General features: G+C 41.9%; 1 protein-coding gene across 1 annotated transcript in view; it reads left to right on the forward strand.

Moving 5' to 3' along the window:
* The window catches only part of LOC105382253 (obscurin), a 71,605-nt gene that overhangs the window by 32,962 nt on the left and 11,419 nt on the right, over nt 1-27,224 (forward strand). Inside the window, exons 9-51 of the mRNA XM_048633413.1 lie at nt 66-216; nt 401-1,861; nt 2,403-2,816; nt 3,153-3,398; nt 4,406-4,547; nt 4,848-5,035; nt 5,941-6,062; nt 6,577-6,712; nt 7,086-7,147; nt 7,471-7,586; nt 8,103-8,280; nt 8,536-8,882; nt 9,273-9,393; nt 9,944-10,104; nt 10,552-10,727; nt 11,735-11,903; nt 12,164-12,282; nt 12,908-13,498; nt 13,633-13,734; nt 13,951-14,778; nt 15,689-15,970; nt 16,091-16,324; nt 16,701-16,890; nt 17,306-17,490; nt 17,902-18,128; nt 18,487-18,662; nt 19,218-19,396; nt 19,730-19,855; nt 20,125-20,270; nt 20,603-20,736; nt 20,988-21,166; nt 21,814-22,010; nt 22,442-22,600; nt 22,980-23,108; nt 23,450-23,565; nt 23,971-24,096; nt 24,716-24,803; nt 25,054-25,141; nt 25,388-25,575; nt 25,831-25,925; nt 26,126-26,308; nt 26,497-26,712; nt 26,977-27,214. Of these exons, the coding sequence (XP_048489370.1) occupies nt 66-216; nt 401-1,861; nt 2,403-2,816; nt 3,153-3,398; nt 4,406-4,547; nt 4,848-5,035; nt 5,941-6,062; nt 6,577-6,712; nt 7,086-7,147; nt 7,471-7,586; nt 8,103-8,280; nt 8,536-8,882; nt 9,273-9,393; nt 9,944-10,104; nt 10,552-10,727; nt 11,735-11,903; nt 12,164-12,282; nt 12,908-13,498; nt 13,633-13,734; nt 13,951-14,778; nt 15,689-15,970; nt 16,091-16,324; nt 16,701-16,890; nt 17,306-17,490; nt 17,902-18,128; nt 18,487-18,662; nt 19,218-19,396; nt 19,730-19,855; nt 20,125-20,270; nt 20,603-20,736; nt 20,988-21,166; nt 21,814-22,010; nt 22,442-22,600; nt 22,980-23,108; nt 23,450-23,565; nt 23,971-24,096; nt 24,716-24,803; nt 25,054-25,141; nt 25,388-25,575; nt 25,831-25,925; nt 26,126-26,308; nt 26,497-26,712; nt 26,977-27,214 (9,711 nt within the window). The remainder of the gene's footprint in view (nt 1-65; nt 217-400; nt 1,862-2,402; nt 2,817-3,152; nt 3,399-4,405; nt 4,548-4,847; nt 5,036-5,940; nt 6,063-6,576; nt 6,713-7,085; nt 7,148-7,470; nt 7,587-8,102; nt 8,281-8,535; nt 8,883-9,272; nt 9,394-9,943; nt 10,105-10,551; nt 10,728-11,734; nt 11,904-12,163; nt 12,283-12,907; nt 13,499-13,632; nt 13,735-13,950; nt 14,779-15,688; nt 15,971-16,090; nt 16,325-16,700; nt 16,891-17,305; nt 17,491-17,901; nt 18,129-18,486; nt 18,663-19,217; nt 19,397-19,729; nt 19,856-20,124; nt 20,271-20,602; nt 20,737-20,987; nt 21,167-21,813; nt 22,011-22,441; nt 22,601-22,979; nt 23,109-23,449; nt 23,566-23,970; nt 24,097-24,715; nt 24,804-25,053; nt 25,142-25,387; nt 25,576-25,830; nt 25,926-26,125; nt 26,309-26,496; nt 26,713-26,976; nt 27,215-27,224) is intronic.

Below are 27,224 nucleotides of genomic sequence, written 5' to 3' on the forward strand. Positions count from 1 at the left end.
AATCAATCCTCTTCTATTTCTTTTTATGTAAGTTACTGATACCTATTATTTTTGGATGCTTTCAGCTCCCAGAGGTTGAAGTTAAGGATCACCCAGAAGGAAACAAGTTCGAGCTTCACATACCAGAATTACCTGGTCCTCTAGTGCTTACTGCGCGCAAGGAGACAGTCAAAACAACTTGGCTTGAGGAGATACGGCAGCACTCGAGTGACGTTGGTATGTATCGTAAATCTAACTAATTTATTGCTTCAATATAGTAACCGTAAAATCAATATCACTTTCAGGTAAATTTTGACTATTATTCAGACGTCCGTTGAAAACTAGAGAGGTTTAAAAAGACCTAATAATTAATAGCTTATTTTTGCACTTAGTCACACAATTTTATTTTTATAACTTACAGTTGCATTAGCTGAACACGCAGCTGATGATCTTCAACTAGAAGAGCCTGAACCTGAACCCGAAGAAAAGAGAAAGAAGAGAGAGCACGAAGAAGATTCTGCTGAAAACAAGCGCGTGAAAGTTGATGTTGAAGAAGTTTTGACTAGAGAAGAGTCACTACAACAGCTTAAAGCTAAAAGAAAGGCTTCCATTGAAAAAGCTGAAGTAGCCAAGAAAATATCTAAGACAGAACTATCTGAGATCTCTGCTATACACGAAGTCCAAGAAATATCATCAACAGTTGTAACTAGTGAAGTAACAAACAAAACATCATCAGACATAGAAATCAAATCTTCTGTCACTGAAGTTACAACTTTAGAATCAACTCAAATAGAAGGACAATCTAGGAGACAATCTGACTCTACAGTTGATAGTGTTGAAACTGTTAAAATAAGAGAAAGTAAAGTTGATCAATCTGCCTTAGAACTAAATAAATTTGAACAATCATCTGTCGAGGAAAGTAAACTAGATCGGCAGTATTCTGTGGAAGAAAAGAGGCTTGAACAATCAACAGTAGAAGAGAACAAAGTTGAACAATCTTCTGTAGAAGAAAGTAAGGTTGAGCTATCGTCCATAGAAGCAATTAAAGTTGATCAATCTTCGGTAGAAGCAAATAAAGTTGAACAATCTTCCATTGAAGCAAGTCGAATTACACAATCTTCTCTGGAAAAAACTAAGCTATCTACTGAAGAACAGGCTTCAAGTTTATCGATCTCCCAAGAACAGAAATCACAAGAATCTGTTCGGCGTAAATCTGAACAAGCCGCAGAACACATATCCGAGCAGATAGAGCAGCGAAGGAAATCAGAACAGTCACTTGAACAAAAATCAGAACAACAATTTCAGCAATCCTCTGAGTTGGTTTCACAGCAGTCCATTCAGCAGAAGTCAGCAAAGCAATCTGAACAATCATTTGAGCAGGTTTCACAGCAATCCATTCAGCAAAAGTCAGAAGAGATTGTTCAACAAGTTTCAAGTACTGAACAGAAATCAGAACAATTGATTCAACAAACCTCTGAACAAACGCTGCAACAAGCTTCTACCAAGCAACAATTATCTGAACAATCAGTTTTGCAATCATCAGAACAAAAATCAGAACATTCAGTTGAACAAACATCCGGATCAGTTCGGCAAGAGACAATCAGCGAACAAAAAGTATCTTCAGAGAAAACAACAGTTCAATCAACAGTAGAACAAAAGACTACAAGAGTTATTGAAGAGACATCATCAGTGACGTCATCAAGTGTTGAAAAATCATCAGTTCAAGAGAGTGTAATAGCTTCAGTGACTGAGAGTCAGGCTTCGAAGGTTGAGAGCGGCCAGGCTCGAGAGGAGGCGAAGGAGGTTGAACAAACTGTAACCGAAGGAGAAAACGGTGGCGACGAAATGTCGAGATATAATCGTAGTTCGAGGCTCTCTGGAGGTAAGTTTAATTTATTTTTACTTTTATTGCACAAAAAAAAAACACGCACTCACGCCTTGTAATGTACTCCCTTGCGGGGTAGGCAGGGGTGCATTGCTGCACCCACTTTTCGCCAGAGTGTTATGTTAGTCCCAATGTAATAGGGGGCGGGCCTATTGCCATTTTACAGGCACATCCAAGACCCGAGAACAAATATCTGTGTTTAAACAAATATCTGCCCCAGCCGGGAATCGAACCTGGGACCATCGGCTCAGTAGTCAGGGTCACTAACCACTACGCCATTCGGTCGTCTGTTTTTTTTATTGTACAATTTAGAATTTATGATCAATCAGGTAGACTTAACGCTAAAAGCATTTTTCACAATTCAACCTGCAGTACGTATAGGGAGCAGAGTATAAAATAATACTTATGACGATTTCAGTAAATTACCTAGTCGAAAATATTGATATAATGTACCTACTTATATCTTGATTTCACGAGAAAGATTTCACAAAATCGGCACAAAAAATAAACAAAAGCTATCTTACAATATTTCTTACAGATTACTCGAGTGCCCGTAGCGGAATCCGCTACGAGTCGTCCAGCTATGAGAGCACCGGCCTGAGCTCCACCTACTCGCGCCGCGAGAGTGGAAGCCGCCGAGAGAGCTCCAAGTACGAATCCGAGTCCTCACTCGAAGGAGTCGCTAGCAGCCGCTACGAAAGCAGTTCCAAGTATGAAAGCGCTTCGGCCAAACTTGCCAACGGATCTTCCAAGTACGGAATCGAATCCAGCTACTCTACCAACGGTGGCCAGATTGAGGGAAGCGCCAACAGCTATGAGAGCTATTCATCGTCTAAAGCCCTTGCCAATGGCTCGATCACTACTGGAGAATCTGCTGCTATTCGCTCGAAGACCGAATCGGCCGATGGGAAACCGCAGTTCTCCGTAACTCTTGAGGGACAGAACATTGAGCGTGAGTGTTTAGTAGAATGGAGTAGTTTAGTGACTTCTTCATAATACAGTAGACTACACAGTTTAGTGCTTGTACATATGCTTTTAGTTACACTAACCTACACGACACATTACTCTAACCACGCTTTTAAAAACCTCAGATGTCCTAGTTCCTACTTCAATTACTTATGTGTACTTTTGTCTTAGTCTTACCATTTATATGTACTTATGGGTTCGTACGATTCTTTTTAAAGTTTGACTCTGTTCAAATCCAAACTTAAATTGACAAGACCGAAATAAACAAAAAAACCATCATAAGTTTCCTACGAACCCACCGCTAACAATACTTTCCCTGCAGCCGGCGAAAACGCTTTCTTCCAATGCGCTCTAAGCGAATCTTCCGAGAAGGTGAAGGTGACATGGCTGAAGGACAACAGGCCTTTCCCTGACATCCTCATGGATCGATGCACCATCACTACTGAGAATGGAGTCCACAAGATGGAGCTGCTACACTGCAGGGAAGATGACACCGGCGTTTACACCGCCAGGGCTGAGAATGTGAAGGGAAACACCCATTGCACCGCACAGTTGGTTGTCCAGACGCGTAAGTTTGCTTTTTGATACATTTTGATTTTGATTTGAATGAATTGGTTTTCAGAAAACTTTTAGATGTCTTCCATCATTTTAAAACTCTATAATAGTTTTAAAAAAACTGTGTTTAAAGGAAACCAATCACTCAAGCCATAATAGAGTATTGTTTCACTGACATGAATTCAAAGAACTGAATTTCCAGTTACACATTACTCTATATTTTTAAGTTTTATTTCTAAGTTTCCTAGTTTTAATGATGTAGTCCAAATATCTTCCTGTATTGTCCTAGTATGAGCATGCATAAGCAATACGTCACCACCATCAGTATCATTGATTACATCGTAAGCAAATAACAGTAGATTTGATATTTTTGTGGTCGTCCTATTTTTATTTGGATACAGTATTTTGTTGCTATACTTGTATCTTTATTTACTGGCACTTTGAAGTGGTTTAGTATTTTCTTAATAATAATAAAAATGCAATCTGTTTTTCTGATTTAACTACCTACATGCATGATTGGCAGCAAACACTTTCTATTGGCAAACTAAATTAACTCTTTACAACTTTTCTATTCAGCTCTTCTAAAATTAAAAACTACCTACTTCAAAAAATATAAATGTTTCTTAATGTCTTCTTCTGTTAAATCATTGTCAGCAAGGTATGTAAAGCTACCTAAACTAAATTATGTTAGGTTTAATTATAAAAATCCAATTTTATTATCGAAACTTTTACTCTTCTCGAACTTTATTTGGAAAATTTATTTCGTTGGAAAATTCCGCAATGCTGGTATTCTTGAAGCTCTTATAATATCTCAAACTCAAAGGAATGTTTTCACTTTATTCCCTTGACTTAAAACCTATATAGCAAATTGGTAACCCCGACGTGATATGCGTCAAAACAAGCGGCAATCTCGGAAACTAATCTAATGACTTTAGATTATCAGTGGCATACATAACTTAGTTCATTTACATTCAACAATTACCTTAATACCTCTAATAACATAATTACGCACCACTACAGTGACAGCGGAAGAGAGGCGTCAGAAGAACGCCCTCAACATGCCGTACTTCCTGGTGGCGCTCACCGACACGGAGATCCTTGAGAACACCTACCTGAGGTTCATGGTCAAGGTCAAGGGTGACCCCAACCCGGATGTTACTTTGTAAGTGTAGTTTAGACTTCTAGAATAACATGCTGGTATAACAACGACAACAGCACTTTTACGACAGCAGTAGCAAGATGATTGACTGGTGTGGCAAGATGCAAAGTACTCTGCACTTTCATGCAATCCGCCAGTATTTCTTAAAAAGTTTACAGAGTTGCCGATCATTACTGTAGGACAGTCTATGCATCACTCACCGATTGTAGATTAAACACAATCTGAAGCACCAACTTCACAGGTGTATTTACCCCAAATATTGCTAAACTTACCGCTTTACCTCACTGACTCCTCATCCCGCAGCTTCCACGACGGCAAAGAGATCCGTGCTTCCTCAGCGGAGAAGATCGACATCATCCGCACCCTAGCTGACCGCGGCTGCTACGAGCTGGTGATCGCGGACGTGACGCCTGCGCACGCCGGCACCTACTCCTGCAAGGCCATCAACATCTACGGTGACGTCACCTGTGACGCCAAGGTCACTGTTGTTGGTGAGTTTTGTATGGTTATGGTAGATTTGGAGGTCGCTAAAAAGTATTTTGTTGCTACGAGCTGCAAGCAGTTTATTATGTAGGCAGTTTGTATGGCATTATATTGTGGTGTTGGTAGTTGGTAGCAGAAAAGCCGAATCGATTTTATCTCAGTGGATATTTCATTCGCCCAATAGGTGTTACAATAAAGATGTATGTATTTCTGAATGTTTCCATCCATAGCGTGCCAAATCGCAAGTACCTACGAGCATAACTTGAGCGGACAATACTGAAAAGCTCATCATCCGATTAGTAACAAGTCCATTTGATACATGTTTAATGTTGACCCAATTTACAATTACGCAACCGAGCATGGAACAGATTGGAGTAAATAACTCATCGGTGGGCTATAAATAGGAAGTCATTATTTTTATGATGTTTGGATACCTTCCAGTGTTTGTGTATGAGTCGGGTCTGTATGAAGGTACTGAAATAGATTGTCTGCATTTATGCGTTCAGGTGGTTTAGTTGACTATCGTTTGTTGCGTTAATGGGTGGGTGCAGCAATAAAGTTTACCTCTGTGTATCCCATCTGATATTGAAGGGGGAAAAGAGGAGTGTTATTTAGTGAATGTGTGTTGCGTATCTGTGTGCGTTTTGACTGTGTCGTGGTTGCTCCACATCCGTTTTGGATGGATTATTTCGACTGCGGAGTTTCTTGTTTTAAAGGTGACTTGATCAATATAGTACCTATGACGTTCAGAATCATTATCTGAGATTTAAAATCTATGTTATTTTAGAGGTACCTATATCATTTTGGATCCCGCAATTTCAATAAAATCATAAACTACTTATCAAGCCATGTTATGATGCAGTTTCCGCAACTGTGGTTGGATAACTACAATGAAATCCTTTCCATCTTTCAGATGACAAGAACATCTTCGGCGAGCTGCCGCCGGGCGGCGAGGGGCTGCTGGCGCGCGGGGAGAAGCCCGCCTTCACCTGGAAGCGGGACGGGGAGCCCTTCGACCCGGAGGAGAGGTTCAAGGTGAGCTACTTGTAATATTCAGCCGAATTACGAACTACTGCAATTAATAGAAGGTCTAGACAGATTGAGAGTCGCTAAACCATCTATCATCCAAATTGTTTCTGCTGTGTAATCCTTTTTTCATTTTGGAAAAAAACATAAGGGCCTTACCACAAAAACTTAGACAGTATTTAACAGGTGTTTAGCGCTGTCAAACGCCTACAAAATCTGTCAAATTTCGTTTTAAACACTTCTTAAACAGTGTTTGAAGTTTTTTTGTGGTAGCACAGTGTGTTGAGAGCTTTTTAATCATCAACCTTTTTCTAAATATCCAGCAGTGGACTATGGTTAGCTGATGATGAATATAATAATTATGAGGATTCTTTTGAAAATGATAAGTACTTACTCATTATTTATCTCTCATCATCAACTCTTCCATTTTGGAAAAAAAACTCGTCCTTAGGACTCACACAACATTCCCAGCAGTAAACAAAACCTGTTGACAATAACAATCATAATAATTCCATTCCCCCAGGTGCTCCTCGGCGACGACGAGGACTCGCTGGCGCTGGTGTTCCAGCACGTGAAGCCGGAGGACGCCGGCCTCTACACCTGCGTCGCCAAGACCAGCACCGGGAACATCTCTTGTTCTGCTGAGCTTACTGTGCAAGGTTAGTTGCAGGTGCTAGATGAGAAAGAATGTTTATGTGGGGCCATAAAACAAGCGGCTATCCGACCCCAAACGACTTCTAGAAGTGGTATTTTTTGCTCTTTGATGAAAGGACCCTTTTCGAAAAGGGTAAATAATTTGTTATAAGTATACTGTCTTTTGGCACGAAACTAAGATTTACTGCTTAGGTATAATCCAGTTTGTTTCAGTTTGTACCTTTATTTCGCAATTCTTAGCTAAATATAAGCAATAAGAGTTAGCTCATATTTTGTTTTCTATTAAAAAGCATCGTCTTCCCTCGAACTTCGAATCACCACCGCGTTCACATGCCCTTTTTAAACTCATTTTAAAATTCTATTTCCTCCTCACCCCAGGCGCAGTAAACCACCTCTACCGCGAGCCAGAAAAACCAACCTTAGTCATCGAGCACCGCGAGGCCATCGCATCTGCCGGCGGCTCGGCCATGCTGGAGCTGCAGTGCATGGGCTTCCCCAAGCCCGAGCTGCAGTTTAAACACGACGGGAAGGTCATCGAGGCCGATGCCAGGCACAAGTAAGTCATCTTCTTCAGTCACAAACCCAATAGCTATACCACGGTTTTCTACCGTGTTGAAAGGAATCATTTCTGTCTGCTAAAGGTGCGCCATACATAATTATGTATCAGGTAGAGATGGATAGATCACTCGAGAAGACTCCATTCCCGCATCCCTAGCACAGTTTTAGTACCCAAGTAGCAAGCCGGTATACCTATCACCGCGAGGCCATCGCCTCTGCCGGCGGCTCGGCCATGCTGGAGCTGCAGTGCAAGGGCTTCCCCAAGCCCGAGCTGCTGTTCAAGCACGACGGGAAGGTCATCGAGGCCGATGCCAGGCACAAGTAAGTCACCCGAGCTGTAGGTTTGAGGCGAGTGAATCATCAGTCAGAATAAAGTCAGTTGCTGTCTGTTGCGCCGCGCGTATGTATGTAGGTCAGGTGCATAGACCACTCGAAGAGGCTCCATTCCCGCATCCCTAGCACAGTTTTAGTACGCGAGTAGCAAGTTGGTATACCTACTAGCACCGCGAGGCCATCGCCTCTGCCGGCGGCTTGGTCATGCTAGAGCTGCAGTGTAAACACGACGGGAAGGTCATCGAGGCTGATGCCAGGCATAAGTGAGTGGAAGAGTATTTTGTAGACGGAAGATTAATGTAGGAGCTGTAAGAAATTACCTCAATCATTTTGCAGCAACGAACAAAAGTTGTTCAGATTGACCCCCTGAGTCACCCCCTTCCCTTGTTTACGGGTCAACCTGTATATTTGATAAAAACACATACTTTAATATCCATTTTCAAATCAAATACGTAATGTAAAATTCTTCTCAATTTCATTTAACTTCATCTACCCACACCTCAGATTCCTGTACGAAGACGAGGAGAGCATGTCCCTCGTGATCAAGAACGTGACCAGCGCAGACGCCGGTATCTACGAAGTACTGGCCACCAACGAGCTCGGCACCGACAACACGGAGATCAAGCTGGTGGTGAAGGCAGCGCCCAAGATCAAGCAGAAGATCGAGAACCAGACGTGTTTGGTCAGTACTTGCGTGATGCGGAGAGGGAATTTGACGAGTCTTCTTAATTAAGGTGGCGCCTTTACTTTCACATTCCCATAGGAACCTGAAACTATTTTCATATATAAACCTCATAGGACCTTATAGTAGCAAACCACAATTAAATTTGTTTTCAAACCACAATTAAAGTTAAATTCTTTGTTGGCTATAGACAGTGTTGAATGCCCACTCTGGGTTTATAATTGCTCAGGTTATAAAACATTTTTGATTCCACAGATGGGTGAATCTCACACTGTCACCATAGAGATCGAGGGCACGCCGACACCTGAAGTCAGCTTCTTCAAAGATGGCGTCGAAATCAAGGCTTCAGACCGCATCCTTATCGTGAAGGAATCCGAAGAAGTATACAAGATCACCAGCAAGGACGCCAAGCTCACCGACACTGGCTCTTATTCCGTCGTGGCTAAGAACGAAATTAACCAGAGCTCCGACTTCTGGCAGTGGCAGGTGGTGACTCCGCCTAAAGTTCTGAAGAAGATGGGCAAAGAGAAGATTGTTGAAGAAAGTGAAACCGTCACGCTTGAAATTAAGACGGAAGCTGAACCAGCGCCGGAGGTTAAATGGTAAACTTTTTGTACAAGCTGTTATATTATCCTTTTACATGACTGTGGTGGTCATCCAATTTTCCAAATTAATTGGTTCCACTTCTAATCTCTTTGCTATTATACCTACTTCTACTTGTATATAATGACATAGAAGTACATAACGTATACTAAATAGCCTCTTGGATCGTAATGAATTGAAATTTCTTTCTTTCTTTCTTTCTTTCTTTCTGTCTTTCTTTCAAAAAAGACAGTTATTTCTGCTTTCCTTCAGCTTTCAGGAGTAGGTAGGTCTAGTGGACTACTATTGCCCGATCGATGATTATATAAAGTTCGATCCACAACCAGACGATGGTACGAGACCTACCGTCTATCTACTACAATGCCCTCAACATCCATTTATCCTCACAGGTTCAAGAACAAGGTGGAGCTGGTGGAGTCGTCGAGCGTGAAGTTCGTGTCGGAGGGGCAGGCGCACTCGCTCGTCATCACCTCGGCTAGTCGCGCTGACGCCGGGGAGTACTCTTGTGAGGTGAGATAGATATAATACTCTTTATTTGTACATTAAAAAAATATTATAAAATTAACAAGTTGTAACTTAATTAGGGTATAATAGGCGGTCATATCACTTAAAGCGATCTCTATCTGACAACCTTCGGATGGAAAGAATAGGAGATCTGGATTGAGTACAGTTTACATGGAAGAAGAGTTTGTGTTACATTATCTGCTTAGTATGGCACGGATTTTTTCATGAATGAGGTAATTTGTCAGATGATGACTAAGGTAGTTTATATAAAATCTACGACCGAATAAAGGGGAATAATCTATCAGTCAGTCGAGACCACGAACACGCAAGTATTACGGCATCCAGTCTATTAAATAATGTGGCAGGTAGTGGTTAGATGGGAAATGCGGATGACAGATTGTTGTATCTACCTAGCAAGAATAGGTAGGTCCATGGTCATCATGTGACGTTTGTACAACATTCTTCTCCTACTGCAGATAGACTGATACAAACTACATTTATTATTTACCTTGTAGACTGAAATTACTCCCGTTAATTCCATCCCACCTCCCCCCAGATCCGCAACACGCACGGCAGCGTCACCGATTCATCCCACGTGCGCGTGCGCGCCGGGCCCATCTTCACGGAGCGCATGACCAACAAGTCCGCCAAGGAGGGCGACAAGAACATCGAGTTTACTGTCTCTGTTGAAGCGTACCCGGAGCCTACTATTAAATGGTGAGATTGGTAAAGCGTATTTGTACAAAGCTAAACGAAAAGCCGGTAAAAATGAAATTAGCAGGAAATGAGTTATTGCCAAAATCTCATGCTTGGCACGCAGGTTTGAGGTATTGCACTAAGGAAAACAATTAATAATAATATAATAAGTAATATGCACTACATACCTAAATAGGTAGAAATTCTAGCTACCTACGCTGATAGGTTGTGTCAGTCTTTGTTTTATGGCAATCCAATAAACGAGAGCGGAAATGTTTGATTACTGAGTTGCTGCAGCGACTAAGCGTTGGTAAATTTGTGTTAGGAGACGCTCAAGATTATGTAAAACTTGTAAAAAGTTGTTTAACATGTTGGACTACGCTACGCCACCGTTCACATACGCATACCCAAGTCCACGTTGTTCTATGTATAAGGTAAGCAACATACAAAACGTGGCTTTCTTCCCAGGTACCAAGGTGACGTGGAGATAACCGAGAAGAAGTCAGTCTTCACTCGAGTGGACAAGGGCAGCTCTCACAAGCTGATCCTCAAGGAGATCTCCGCGGAACTGTCCGGGACCTACAAGTGCAAGGTCACCAACGAGCTCGGCGAGGACTCGTGTGAAGCCACCTTTACTGTTAACCGTAAGTGGCTTTTTAGGGTTCCGTAGCCAAAATGGCAAAAACGGAACCCTTATAGTTTCGTCATGTCCGTCTGTCCGTCTGTCCGTCTGTCCGTCTGTCACAGCCGATTTACTCGGAAACTATAAGTACTACAGTGATGAAATTTGATGGGAATATGTGTTGTATGAACCGCTACAAAAATATGACACTAAATAGTAAAAAAAAGAATTGGGGGTGGGGCCCCCCATACATGTAACTGAGGGATGAAATTTTTTTTTTCGATGTACATACCCGTGTGGGGTATCAATGGAAAGGTCTTTTAAAATGATATAGTGTTTTCTAAAAAACATTTTTCTTAAAGTGAACGGTTTTTGAGATATCAGCTCTCAAAGTCGTAAAAAGTATGTCCCCCCCCCTCTATTTTTATAACTACGGGGTATAAAATTCTAAAAAAAATAGAGGTGATGCATGCTAATTAACTCTTTCAACGATTTTTGGTTTGATCAAAGTATCTCTTATAGTTTTTGAGATAGGTTGATTTAACTGTAATTTTGGTTAAGTTATTGTGCTACGGAACCCTTTGTGCGCGAGCTCGACTCGCACTTGGCCGGTTTTTGTTTCTTAGTTTATCTTTTAATCAACTATTTCACTCCTTGTAGATAGTAAGCAAGGTTTTTTAACCTATATATTTCCAAATTTACTAGAGTAATTTGTAGGTTTTCAGCTGTAAGGTGAACAATTCTTTAGGTAAAAAAGGTACGTATACAGGGTTTTGCGAAAATGGGGTGACTCAGGGGTTGGTAGGTAGTAACTATACCCTTTTCGCAACATTATTTATACTTAATTTAATATTTCAGGGTGCATTCCATTGACGATAAACACAGGTTTATTGTGAAACCAATCATTTACGAAAAGAATCCAATCAGTGATTTGTTGTCAATTCCCAATCTTACAGGCCGTTGCTTATTATCATGTCCAGCATTTCACACTTATTAAGTTATTAATCAAACATTTTCAAATGTCTACAGGCAAGCCTCGCATCACCAAGAGTCTGGTAGACATGACGGTGAACGCGGGACAGACGCTGACCTTGGACGTGGAAGTCGAGGGCTGCCCCGACCCCAAGGTCAAGTGGTTCAAGGACGGCAAGGAGGTCAACGTGGACGCCAGGATCAAGATCGAGAGAGATACTCAGAGGTCAGTCGCTATTGCATGATATGCTACTATACTATACTATATGTGATGAGCAAGCATAGGTGTAACGTGTAGGATAGGTGTCTGTTGTGAAGATGCTCCATGATTTGATTTGTGGTGGCAAAAGATTTTTTTATACAGATAGGTTACACTACTTAGTCCATATTTGTTATAATTTCTTCTAATTTAACTATGTTTCTTAAAAAAACTGAAGAACAAAATAAAGTGGCACCCAAATAAAATTCAATCGCATCTCACCACAGGCTAGAGAACTATCACCTCACAGTGAATCTGGTTAAAGAAGAGGATGGCGGAGAATACGAAGTGCGAGCTGAGAACGAGATGGGAAGCGTGTCCTGCAAGAGCACCGTCACTGTACACAGTGAGTACTGTAGTCGTATAGTAGAGATGTTATTAACTAGTTGAACAAATTACACTAAATATTATTTACACCTTGTTCAATTCGTGGTACCAAAGGAATTCAATTTTGAAAGTGAGTACTGTGATGGTAGATGTGATTATTATCACAAATAAAGTGAAAGAACATAGTTTGGTAGTTTCATAGAGGGATAAAATATAGTAGCACTACTGTTATTAGATTTATGCATTGAATAATAGTGTAGAGGAGTGGAAATTAATACCTAAAGTTTAGTATTAATGTAAGGAAGCACTCAAAATACAAATACACCTAATACTGAAATATGGTAAGCTTGTACACCAATCTTCAACAGAATACACAGTTCAAATACTATAAACAAAAGCTGAAGAGGAAGTAGGTAAAGTAAAAGTAGTTTGCATTTCAGCAGCACGATATTGTTTTGTGACGTCCTTAGATGCCAAACAACACATTTGGTAGTTTTTATTTCCACTACAGCATTCATACGACTCGAATGCTGGTGAATGTTTATCAAAGCACCAATGAATTCATTGCACTTCCACTTTTCATTTGTGTCGTCTGCATACGTAGTTAAGTTTTCATAACCATTGTTTGATTGTTTCCCTACTAGCTAAAGAAATTCATTCGAGATTAATAGAAGAGGTGCTAGAAAATGCACTCGACGACGAACATAAACCGAAACAAGGTATTGTTGAAGAATTAGATACTGGGACCAACCAAAAAGCTTTAAAGGGTAAAACTGAAGCTGAAATTGCAGAAGAAAAATCATTTAGGGATGACGATGAAGATGGAAACTCAAAGAAAACTGATATAAAAGAGATTGAAAAGCCAGTCTCATTCCAAGCACAGAAATCAGTAACAGAACCTGATATCGCAGAAGAGAAATCTTTTTGGGATGAAATTGATGAAGAACCAAAGCAAAGCAATGTCAAAGATGTAAACACCCCTCAAGCTACCAAAGCCAAAAAGTCTATTACTGAACCTGAGGTAGCTGAAGAAAAATCTTTGTGGGATGAAAACGCCAATGAAAAAAAGAAAGCGGTACAAGAGGAAGAAATTCTAAATAATAAACAAGTTGGATCCAAAGGTCTTACTGAACCAGAAACAATAGAAGATAAATCTATTGAAGATGATTTGTCCCCAAAAAGAAAATCCGTTAAAAAAGAAAAGCTCGAAGAATCTTTGAGCGCAGAAAGCGAAGGTATAAGTCTATATTTGCTTCGACGCTTCACTCTCTTGAAAAGGCCAACAGCTTGAAGCACAACTTTCACGCATTATGTTGCATGTTTTTAACCTGTGTTTTAACATTCCCTGTGTGTTTTGTTTGTTGTCTAGGTAAAGTGTTCCAAACTGTAACCACATTCAAGACAGGCGACAATGGCTCGATCATTGCGTCCAAAGTTAGCAGCACGAGGTCTCACGGCGCTATCATTACAGGTCCGTATTATTGCTTTATTAGATTCTGTCCATTTCTTCTCTACCTCTACCACAAACCATCATGTAAACTCGCCTTTTCATATTGCTTAATAAATTCATAAACTATTTATTCTCCATTAGTTACAATACATTAGATCACCACTTTAATACAAGTCTTAGCTTATTAACACTATCTATCAATTTCCTTATTTCCAACTAAATAATTTTAACTGTTAGGTCCGGCTGAAACGCATACTATTCACAAAATGACATCTACCTCTATGTGTTATGAGGATACTAATGAAGAAGATGATGATTTCGGTGATTACGGTGCTAGAAAACTTATTCAACCGAATGTACCCCATAAGACTACCTTAGAAGTTGAAGAAATTGCTAGCCATAGCTATTATCTTACCGAAATGGGTCACTACAGCATACCCGACTTTGTAAGGAGAGGTACTTACGGTATAATTGAAGAACCAACAGATTCTGAAGTAGATAATAATTCTAGATGTGGAAGGCAACACACAAATAGAACCATTTCAATTATGTCTGTATCGGAAGATGAAAGTTGGCAAAATGAGCCCTTGTCTAGAGAAATTTCAATTGAAGATCTATCTAAATCGATCTTTGATATAGACGATACTAAAAAAGTATACAGCAAAGATTCGTACGTTAGACGAACTTCTTTCCAAGAGGAATATGTGGCTGGAGATAACGAAGCTTTTGTAGTAGAAGAAAAAACTCATCAGGTCTTTGAAAATGATGTCACTGAAAAAATCAAGAACATTTCACAAGAATTTGATATAGGTGTGAAAGAAATAGAGAATAAGATTGAAGATATCCAAAATCGAATCATTGAAGAACTAGTAATGAGACCTATGAAAAACATGGAAAATATTACCAAGAATGAGACAGAGACCACTGTTGAAAAAAGAAGGAACAATCGCAAACTCGAATGTGTACACGAAGAAGACGATGAAGAAATTGAAGCATTGATAAGGCGGAGTCAAAGACAAAGAAGTATTTTAGATGATATACTAACTAGAGAAGACGAAACTAAAGGTAAATAAGATGATACGGACTGATTATTTGATGTTGATAAAGGGCTGCGAAAAGAATTTTAACGCTGAAGTGTACGAAGAATTCATAACCAGTCTATCGCTTTATTAGAAAAAAAACAAATTGCTCAGACACTGCTTTACTTTCATGTTCATGTAACAATTTCTTAGTAGGTACCTAGCTTAACATATCGATATTCTAAGAAATTGGTAGATGTCCTCATGTTGATTCCCCACGTATACTACTAATGATATATGCGTATGTTTGTTTTAGCGCGCATGCGTAATAACTTTTCCCACTGGCATACTAATAATTGGACTCGGATCCGGCAAAAATATTGAACGAATGCAGCAGTCAATCATCATGTCATCAAGGTAAGCAGATATTTTATTTGCATGCGTGAGTTTTGCACATGGTTGTTATGCTTTAAATGTTTAGATGGTAAGTTATTTTGTATCATTACACCGGAATATACATAGGTACTAATGGAGCTACATAAAATAAAGGTACGTACCTATAACGCAAACATCGACAGACCACACAAATAAATGCGTCATGTTGGTAAGTAAAATAAACAACTTCAAACTACATAAACTCTTCTACAGACTATTATTTTTATTACAGTGTATTTTCGTGAAATAACAGCTGTATTATATTGCAAAGCTCCGCATATTTTTTCAATCTTCATGTACATAACGTTTCAGTTTTCTTTTTTTCAGCTATGAAGCTTATTGTATAAATTATGAAGAAAAAATGCTATAACTTTGTATGATTACGATACTTGAACAACAATAATAATATCTAATATTACTTACAGATTTTTTGTAAGAAATTCTTATTTCAAACCAGTACTATCGCTATGCAACATTTCCAATCCCCTTCTCGCAAAAATAACCTCCTGATCTCCCTACAGCACCGCCATCAGTCAAAGAATCAAACTTCAAAAACAAGCACGTATATGAGTCTCTGCCCCTGGTCTACACCGTGGAAGCTACGGGCTTCCCAGCGCCCACCGTCCGCTGGCTGCACGAGGGGAAAGAAGTCAAGAATGGAAAGAGGATCAAGGTCACCAACGAAGGAGACGTCTTCAAGCTGGAGATACCGAGCTTGGAGATGGAAGACGGAGGCAAGTGGCAGTGCGAGATCATCAACGATGTCGGCAAGAAGGTGCTGAAGGCTGACCTGTCTGTTGATTGTAAGTATTCTCATCTCCGATTCTTTAAATTTATCGGACTCCGTTTTTTGTATGCCATACTTTGAATTCGCATAAATAACAGAATCGCCAGCCAGCCTAAACCATTTCATCAAATTACAGCGGTCAACGAATTCCGCAAGCCGATCTTCACCTCGCCTCTTGAAGCTCAAAGAGCACTACAACGTGAACCAGCCACATTCAGGGCTGTCTGCACGGCCGACCCCCTGCCCCATGTCTCGTGGCTGCTTAATGGAGAGCTTCTGATGCCGTCAGCTAGCACCAAGACTACGGAGGAGAGTAAAGAAACGGAGCATGGGCTGAAGGAGTGCACTTACACGCTGCATATTCCTAGTGGTAAGGATTTTTGGTTATAGAATAGAATAGAATACTACTTTATTGCCGAAAAATATCGTTATCCTTTTTTTGTATAGGTACTTTTTTATCTGAGCTTTGATAAGTAATACAGATCGATATCTAAAAAAGTTGAAAGAACCCATAAGATTTGAAGAGTTTTTTGTTGCATAGAGTGGATGAGAGTGGGTGTGGTAATCGGAGATGTATGGTTTAGGTACTTGCCTAAGAGTGTAATGCAACTCTGCATAATAAAATGAAATAAAACGAACACACAACCATCCAAAATAGAGCTAACATTAGGCGCTAATAACTGAGCCATGTCCTGATGAGATCTTTATTTACCATACCTTACCACAAACATTTTCTCTCCATTCAGGCCACCACACCGACACAGGCGAATACACTATCCAGGCCAAAAACCAGTACGGAGTGGGCGAGAGCTCAGCCCGTCTGGACATAATGCTGAAGCCAGAGATCGAGGGCCTGGCCGACATCAACGCGCAGCCGTTTGAGGAACGCTCCTTCGTAGCGGTGATCCATGCCAACCCTATTGCTGAGGTTAAATGGTGAGCCAAGTTTTATGTACCTATCACACCATTGGCTTTCACAAGCGGCACAACAATACTTTGTGCTTGGCAATCCTCATCTGTAACAGTAACGTGACTAACTAACCAGAGGCACCCAGAGGTTAGTTTCCTCCAACGTTACATTATCTCGTGGCTCGTGGTCTCCACTGGAGAATTATTGGTCTATCCTCTAATCTGTGGTAGACATGATCGGGGCTTCAGCTTGTAAATTTTATACCATTGGTTTTTATTTTATGTAAGTACTTATGTAAAAAATAAGTGGTTTTCTTGTACCTACATAAATATGTAGCAGTTGGGAATAGATATCACAATTCTCTGTGTTTTCTAGGTCGAACAAACATTATTTTACCAAGTGGGTAGTTCTTAATAATCTCATTCGGTTTGTCCCCCCCAGGATCAAGGACGGCGTGCAGGTGCTGCCCTCGTCCTCTTCCAACCTGGAGATCGTGGAGGACCGGCTCACGGAGACCTTCAAGCTGACCGTGAAGAAGGTGGAGATCGCCGACGGGGGCGTCTACACGCTCACCGCCAAGAACGAGCTGGGAGAGACGTCGAAGAACGCTACGCTGTCTATTCTGAGTAAGTTGATCAATTTATGAGTCATTGACCAGGAGATAGTTAAATTATACTCAACATTATAATTAATGCGTTGCAAAAGCATATAAATATAAAACGCATATAATAATGTAAAAAATATATTCCGTTAGCAGGACAGGTATTGTAATGATGACAGGATGGCGTTATGTGTCTAGAATCAACGAAATGCAACTATATATTCATACATACATATTATGCTCACGGCTGTAATCCCCGAAGGGGTAGTCAGAGGTGACAGGCAAGCGAGTCACCCGCCTTTTGCTGTACATTGTGCTCACGTGATAGGTCGCAATCGCGAGCCGTATTGTTGTTTTTGCATCTATTCAGTTTCTTACAAAGATGAAAAAAATCTGTAGCTATGTATTATAAAACTTTCTTCCATTCCCCCCTCAGCTGGCGAGCCAGTCTTCACCAAACCTCTGCAAAAACAAGCGGTCAAAGACTTCGACACATGCACCCTCAAGGTGCGCGCGGACGGAGTGCCCAAGCCCGACATCTCGTGGTACCGTGAGGGGGAGCTGGTTACTGATGACGAGAGGCACCAGGTGACCACGGAGGTGGCCGGCCAGGTCGACAGCCAGCTCGAGATCAAGGAGTTCTGCGCTGGGGATGCTGGAAAGGTTAGAGGAAGTTTTTGTTTTTAGAGAAGTATATTAATTGAAGGGTGAATCTGTCTTTTTGATTAGACAGGAAACTCCGAAGTGTCGAATGCCATACACTGGTATAAAGTTGTCTGTTGAGAGCTATGGTAAAAGCTGCTACCGTTATGAACCACACTTAAAAAAAACATCTGGCTAGCCCTAAAATCCAGATTCAAGAGTTTTTTCCTCCGATCAATTTTTAAGACAAAGGACCCTTTCCGATTACTTTTTAAAATAATGACACAGTCCATAATATATTTTTGTACAATGAATAAACATAATTACTTTTATTAACTTTTTAGAACATTCTTAAAACCACACCTAACCTTCATTACAGTACATGGTCCGCGCCACCAACCTAGTCAGCGAGGCGGTCTGCGAAGCCGTCATCTCTCTGGACCAGAGCACGCCCGGGTTCACGCACAAGCTGGAGAGACAGAAGGATGTGGACGAGGGCGAGCCCATACTGCTGACCGCTAAACTGCAGGGCAGCCCGAGACCTACCGCTACTTGGTGAGATTTTTAAGAGTTAGAGGAGAGTAGTGAGAGTTTGTCACGCTGTTTGATAAGTTAAAAGTAAACGCAAATTCGCATGATTCTCCCGCTCTATACAAATTCGTGTTAAATTTTCACTTTTCGAATGAAAGAAAGAATGAAAAATTATTTACTTCTAACATGAAATGAGCATGAATGTTGCTTCTCGGTGCCGAAATGGGTTCTAGCTCAGCTTGATGCTATGGCAGATATACTACACCATACCATAGCGCTGGTTTTCAGCTATAATCCTTGAATGATGTATCAAGTATAGTTTCGTCAGTGAATAAGTGGAGATAAAATTTGACGATCACTACCAGTATCGTGTTCTAGTTACAAAAAATATAACCAAGTTTAGTTCAGCCCGGCAGACATTTTATCCAATCTTACATCATCCATTTTGTGTTGCCTTTTCGCAACATAATTATTAGAAGCCTACGCCATATTGCTACGTCGTAGCGACTACGGCGTAGCTCGTAGCATCGTAGCCTGTCGTAGCACGTAGGTCTATAAAGATCGCAATCTTCCTCCCAGGTTCAAAGACGGAATCGAGATCCCCAAGACGGACCCCCGCATCACCCAGGTCCACCTCCCTGATGGCACGGTGAAGCTGAGCATCGAGCACGCGGCGCCCACAGACTGCGGCGCCTACAAGCTGCAGATTAGCAACCCTAACGGGGATTACACGGCGCTTTGTGCTGTCGCTGTTAACCGTGAGTCTATAAATCACTATTTACCGACAATATAATGCTGAGCCGCAGTCATTTGTCAGGCATTCTAATTTCAGTTTCGTTCTGTTCATTTCAACATTGAACATTTCAGCGACTTTATATCTATGTAAATTTAGTCTATTTGCAACCAACATAATAATAATTATACCAGAACATAATAGTTCAAACCTTCTCATTTGTCTCGATTTAACGTTGCCGTCCGTTACGTTATCTATGGTCCAATTCAAATTATATTCATTCACAATATTATTCAAATCTTGCTTTCAATCTCCCATGGTATTGTAAAACTACATTATTATCTTTATTTTCCTCCAGCGACACCCCGCAAGCCATCCTTCAGCCAGGACCTGGAGGACCAGAAGACGACGGTGGGGCAGCCGCTGAAGCTGCAGGCCACCATCATGGCCTACCCCGCGCCCGAGGTCAAGTGGTTCAAGGACGGTGAGTCATATTATTTCCTTTTATTCCTTTTTGTGTGTCTATGACAAACACAACAGCTGGTCTAGGGTTTGTCACCGTGGTATAACAATCAGCTAGACAGAATAGCGTCAGTTCCTCTGTATATTATTTACTGACTCAACGATACTGGAATTATTCAGGTCCAAGCAAAGATCCCAAAGCTAGTAACTTTGATATGTAGAAATCCCTGTTTTTGTCCATCCATCAGTAACGAATTTTATCATTTGTTTCTTTATATTTCCTATCTGCAGGCGTCCCGATCCGTCCATCGCAAGCTGTGAACTTCATCAACCAGCCGGGCGGGCTCATAGGGCTCAGCATCGACGCGTGTCGGCCCGAGGACGCCGGGGTGTATTCACTAACTGTTGCCAACAAGCTGGGAGAAGTGCAGTCGAAGGTGAGACTATTTTTATTAACATTATTTGAACCAAATAAAAAGCGAAATGTTCGGTATTTACTTAAGTGGTAACGTATAATTTTCTTATCTTATAATTACCACGAAAAAGCTTTTGAAACCTTTGCATAGCCATACAACAAAACTAACGAGGCGAAACTCCAGTCCACCAGATTTGTTATAGTATTTCACTCTTGTGTAACATTTTTAAGCCTACGCCATTTTGCTACGACGTAGCAGCTACGGCGTAGCATCGTAGCGGTCCTATAATGGCGCAGACAAACCTTCATAAATCAAATGAATATTTAATCACAAAGTATCACATTTATTTCCAGGCCACAGTGGAAGTGTCCCAGCGTGAGAAGAAGCCGGCGTTCATCGCGGAGCTGCAGCCAGCCACCGTCATCGAGGGCTTCCCCGCGCGCCTCGAGGTCAAGGTGCTGGGACACCCGCCCCCCACCATCAAGTGGTACGTACAAATCTAAGACTTAACTTTTAAAAAAAACAGAAGTTTGAATAGATACAGTTCGAACTGTATTGTTTAACGCCTGTGTAATTTCGAGTACTTCACTGATAAAATCCAGCTCAAAAAATGTACATGGACAATTAATAAAGTAAATGGCGAATGCGATTACGCAATTTTCTTCTTTTTTTTTTTTCTTAATGGTCTTATCTATTCTATATCAATAGGTCGTTTCACTGACAATATAATCTCCTCAGGACCCACAACGGCAAGGAGATCGTGCCCGACGGCACTCACCTCCAGATCGTCTCCAAGCCGGACGGCTCCCAAGCCCTGCTCATAGACAAGGCGACTGCGGCGGACGCTGGAGAGTATGCCGTGGTGGCGGTCAATGACAAGGGAGAAGTGGCTAGCAAGGCGCAGCTTAGTGTTGCTGGTAAGTTTTTGGACATAATTACGGCTAAAGCGAGGTGTACTAAAATTGTGTACTTTAGACAAGGACTATAAATATGTATCTCCTAGAATATATAGGGTAAGCTGGGTAACATAGGTTTTGCGAAGACGTTATGCCGATAAAAACCATTTGGTGAAATTTACCCACGGCCCGAAACTCCAAGTGATCTCCAAGCCAGACGGGTCCCAAGCCCTGCTCATACACAAGGCAACTGCGGCGGACGCGGGAGAATACGCCGTGGTGGCGGTGCGACAAGGTAGAGGTTGCTAGCAAGGCGCAGCTTAGTGTTGCTGGTTAGTTGTGTCACTTATTATTTCTGTTTTGCTGTATATTGTGCAATGGATAAATAAATGCTAGGTAATGACTATGCAATCACTATGGGCTAGGTGAGAATTTGCTAAACCTGGCGACCTAAACTTATGTTTATTTTAAAGACATAAGTGACGTCTGGCTTTTACCGTTACTACATTACAGTATATAAATGACATCAGTCAGATAGTAGTTGAATGTGAAAGGCGACGGCATCCAGAATGATGGCACTCTTTTCTTTGCAGCAGAAAGCTATTGGCTGAATTGAAGACATTTTAAACTTGAATTGAATTAACCACAAATACTCTACCCTTATCCAGGTCGCACCGACGACTCCGTACCACAAGAGCGTCCGCAACTCATCCACGGCCTCCGCGACATGACGGCGGAGGAAGGTCAACCTCTAGCGTTGGGGGCAGCCTACGTGGGCAACCCCGTGCCCGACGTCACCTGGACCAAGGACGGGGTGCCGCTAGTGCAGGCCGACGACGTGTCTATAGTGTGCCATGGGAACAGGGTGAGTGATAGGACACTAGTAATAATAAGGCTCCCTTAGTTGTCTAAACGTAACCTCCGGGGTTGTCTAGGGGCATTAAAAAACATTCTTGCCACTGTGCTTCCTTGAGGGATATGATAAGATGCATTGCTGTATCCGGCTTCGCAAATGTTTACCAGCCTATTCTAATACCTATCCACCGCGCCATCTGGTTGCCTGAATATTACCTATATTCTCAAGCATGGATCATGGACATCATGGACAAGAACGTCTAGCGGCCCAAATCACAACTTTCTGAGCTTGTTTCTTATGTATACCTTGTTAGAGCCGTTAGAGGCATATAAATAAAGCATTTGTACACTAAGACAGACTCACTGCTACAAAACAAAACCCACAAGCTGCAAATAAATCATGCCCTATCTCATATTCAACCATAATCATACCCGTTCCAGGTGGGCCTAGAAATCAGCCCGTGCGCCATGTCCCACGCGGGAGTGTACTCGGTGAAGCTGGTGAACCCGCTCGGTGAAGACGAGTCGTCCGCCACCGTCGCCGTGAGGAAGGTGTACCAGCCGCCCAGCTTCTCGCAGAAATTCACCGATCTGCAGCAGGTGAGGGGGAATTAATGAAGTATTTAGGTACCTGCACTTCAATTTACGCAAACTTAATCGGAGCGAGTAGATTTTTCTTGCCTTGGTGAAAAGCCCAATACGACAAAATATGGTTTTAATTGAGCATAGATTGGAATAAAGTAGGTTCCTTGAATAAAAGAGAATGTCATAAAAACGTGAAAATGTCGATAGCTACCTGTTACTACTACTACTACCTATGAAAGTCCTGAAGGATTTTCATATTATTTGATGGAGCCACCAGATTTTCATAGCTTTTACCTCTTTTTTGGTCAAAATTGTATTTTTATTTCTTTCATTATTATTTTTTTTCACTCTCATTGTCAACTCTACAAATCCCTAACTGCTGAATCGCTCTCAGCTGCCGACGTTCGACGCGAAGTTCCCGGCTCGAGTGCAGGGCGTGCCCGCGCCCGACATCACGTGGCTCAAGGACGGTCAGCCCGTGAGGGAGGGGGAGAAGTACCACATCAAGAGGGATGGTGACGCTGTGAGTATATGCTTTAGATAATAATATGATAACGGCTGCCGCTGTATACATTATGCCCTTAGGACCATCACACCAAAGTCTTAGTACTTGTGATGAAATGGCACTTATTTTTATTTATCGCAGTATTGATCCAGTGTCCAGTGGCCTAAACCAAGGTGCTTCTAATGCACTATTTCTGCAGGCCCCTAAATTACCTGTCTGAGGTACACCGACCGAAGGTGGTCTAAACCTATAAAAAATAAGAATTCTAACACTGGACTGAAAAAGCGAATAGATGAACATGAGCTATCTGACCTCCTCACTAAACAACAACAGTTCACAACACCCCATTTCCCATCCAGGTGTGTCTATACGTGCGTGACGTGAAGCCAGAAGACTCCGGCAAATACAGCTGCGTGGCGCGCAACCGTGAGGGGGAGGACTCCTGCGCGGCACAGCTGGAGGTTGTTGATACCATGTGAGTATGACTAGCTTTAGAAAGAAAAGTCACTGGATATAGTAAATTAGTCAGTCTTGGCGGAGAATGGAAGATGCCTTTAAAGAAGGCTTCCGAAAAGAGCAAAGCGTGCTTCGTCGCTAACGTAGTGACTGTGAATAATGTTCAAACGCAGTAAAACTATTGTGGTTGAATATTAGTTACTATTGTGACGTTAGTGACGCAGGATGCGGTCTTATAGAAAGTCTTACCTTTACTATGAATCGATATAAGCTAGCTAATAAGTCACGTTTGTGCTATATAATGTTTATAACAAATTACTTAAATTGAAAATTTATCTGACCGCCTGGGACGCCTATAACGGACAAACCAGTCAGGTCAATAACAGTTTAACTAAGTTTTAATTTTCAACCTCCCACTCCACAGTCGCAAGCGTCAGAAGATGGAGCCCCCATACTTCCTGAAAAAGATCGGCGACACGGAGGTGTACCGCGGCATGAGCGCCAAGTTCACCGCCTGCGCCGCCGGCAGCCCCGAGCCCGACGTCGAGTGGTGAGCCCATTGTGAACCTTATGCCTTAGGGCGAAAGTAGCAAACTGTCAATAAGGATGGCGGTGTTTTGAGTACTGACGCTACTCCTTCGAAGTTTACTGCTGGATAAAGGACCTACCGGCGGTTAACTGCCAACGATCGTGGGAGCCCAGTTGATGTCGAATGATGTTGAGTGGTGAGCCCATTGTGCACCGCGCGTAAAACCTAGCTACTGCTAGCTAGATGATGTGTGTATTGAAGCTACTCCCTTGAAGTCTACTGTTGGAAAAAACGTACGCACAGCGTACTCTCCTAATGAGCGCCATAACACTATTTCCGAGACCTTCTATCAAACCATATCCATCAACTAGGTCCTACTGACTTGTGGTGTTTGGTAAAAGTTGGAAAAGTGGTTCTTTGTAGAGCTACGGTTTACTAAGCTTTTTGACATTGGTTGAATGATTTTATTTATTCAGAACAAAATATATTCAATTTAACTTAAAACTAAACACCGCCAATAACAAGGCAGTTTATTGGCAGCACATGCTGTCTGTAACTATTTTTTTTATTAAAATTGGCATTACAACAGGTGCAACCACCATTGATCTTTTAAAAATTACAGCTGATATGCTTCCTTCAGGTACCGCAACGGCGACCGCATGTTCCCGTGCGAGCGCATCCGCATGGACAAGGAGAGCACGGGCCTGCTGCGGCTCACCATCAGCCAGGTTTGTGCCCTTGGTCTTGTGGGATGTATGTTTAACCTTTAACTATGGACGTTCTATTTTAGTTACATTAACATTGACGCGCGGTCTCTCGCATAGCTTACTTTTCTGGCTCAGCGACCCGAAGTGGATGTTGGCCTCCAACATTAATAATAATAATAATTTCAGCTCTTGAAGTCTTTGGCGACTTCTTAATTATTTATATCTTAAGTTTGTTTTTTGAAATAAAGCTATATTCTATTCTATTCTGTAGGTGGAGCCGACGGACGTGGGCACGTACACGTGCCGCATCTACAACGACCACGGACACGCGCAGTGCTCCTCCGAACTCACTTATGATAGTAAGTTGTAATTGTTATTGTAATTGTATTAATTTTTATGTTATGTTTATGTTTATTGCTGAACAAACAAGACTTATTAGAACAAGACTTAGATCTTACTGGCATGAAGTGAAGGCATCTTATGTTACAAATCTAGAATCTACAATTCAGTTAGCTTTGTGTCTATTATAAGACCTCTTCCCGTAGGATTTCCATCATCAACGGTTTCTACTCATATTAAACCATAACATTTCCTCCTACCCACAGCCCTAGAGCCCCGCGAGAACCGTAAACCCATCGGCGACCAGTATTCAGACTTCGACAAGATGAAGAAGACCGGCGTCCCGATGCCGCTGGCCGACCGGCCCATCATCGCGCGCATGACGGACAGACATCTGACGCTCGGGTGGAAGCCGTCCGTGCCGCACGGGCCGAGGTTCCCTGTCACTTATCAGGTCAGTTCTTCATGAAAATCAATACGTATTAAAGTTGCGAATAAACATATTTATTAATTGCAACTATTTGCAACACGCTATAGGTACCTACCTAATTTTTTTCGCGAATTTCCAATAGTCTTAGATCAAAAAACATGTGCAGTACCTATGACACCTTGAGCAACCCCTTTTGGGCTTAGATTACCACTTTTGCAACTCCTTGTATATTACAGAGCACAAAAGAGCAATTAATTGACTGCATATTATTATTAACAGGTGGAAATGTGCGAGCTTCCCGACGGTGATTGGTTCACAGCACGCACCGGCCTCCGCTCTTGTGTCTGTGACATCCGCAACTTGGAGCCTTTCAGGTGAGTTGTAAAAATACTGAACACAAAATTATTTACTATCCTTGGCGTATAAAGTCTACCTACTGTTTTTGGTATCCCAAAGATCCGCTACTGCACATATAGGTTTCTCCGAAGAATTCCAACAACAATCAGTTTTCGGCCTTCTTCATGCAATCACTAATTACCTACCAATACTAAATTAAATATCCACTTCCCCACAGAGACTACAAGTTCCGCATCCGCGTAGAGAACAAGTTCGGGGTCTCGGACCCGAGCCCCTACGCCACCACGCACCGCAGCAAGCTGCAACCACCTGCGCCTCGCTTCGTGCCATATCTACCACCTGGCACTGACTTCAGACCGGATTCCTCGGCACGATTCCCGCAAGACTTCGATATTGAACGGTAAGGATGGTGCTGCTGTAGTGCCGTATGTTACTTTATCTAATAGAAAATCCATATAAGTCTTGGAGCTTGTAGGCATATTCATCATAAACATACGTTTATTTTGCCAACGACCTGCTGTTTTTTGTTGCTTATCGTTGCGCAGAATTAAATAACCATTTAGTTAATAAAATTTTCTACTATTCCAGTCCCCTGCACGACGGCTACTCCCAAGCGCCAGGCTTCCTCCGCCAAGTGGACCCTCAGTACGGAGTCAAAGGACACAACGTCAGCCTCTACTGGTTCGTCTACGGCTACCCCAAGCCCAAGATGGAGTACTACTTCAACGACGAGAAGATTGAGATCGGAGGCAGATACGACTGGAGCTACACTAGGAATGGACAGGCTACGCTGTTTATTAACAAGTAAGTCTGATGATTCGCGGTTAATTTTGTGTCATGAAGATTAAGATAAAATATACTAAATAATTATATGACATAGTATAAAGCAAATTAGCTTTTCGCGTCTGTCTGTATCCTGTATGTACTTATACTTAGATCTTTAAAATTACACAAAAGGGGTTTGATGCGTTTTTTTAGATAGTGGTTTAAAAGGAAGCTTTGTATTTATGCACTTCTTAGTCTTATTTAAAACACATAACTTCACTAAACTACCCAATCTACCCACAGAATGCTAGAGCGCGACATCGGTTTCTACGAAGCAGTAGCCATCAACGAGCATGGCCAAGCCCGGCAGCGAGTCCCTCTCGAAATCGCCGAGTACCCAGTGTTCATCAAGCGGCCGGAGGAGACGGTCGTGTTGGAAAGAAAGAACGCCCGCATCGAGGCGAGAGTGACTGGAGTGCCGTACCCGGACATCAAGTGGTACAAGGACTGGCAGCCGCTTGCTGAGAGCTCCAGGATTAAGGTAGGTACAT

The sequence above is a fragment of the Plutella xylostella genome, chromosome 5 (genome assembly GCF_932276165.1).
Source record: "Plutella xylostella chromosome 5, ilPluXylo3.1, whole genome shotgun sequence".
Taxonomy (NCBI): domain Eukaryota; kingdom Metazoa; phylum Arthropoda; class Insecta; order Lepidoptera; family Plutellidae; genus Plutella; species Plutella xylostella.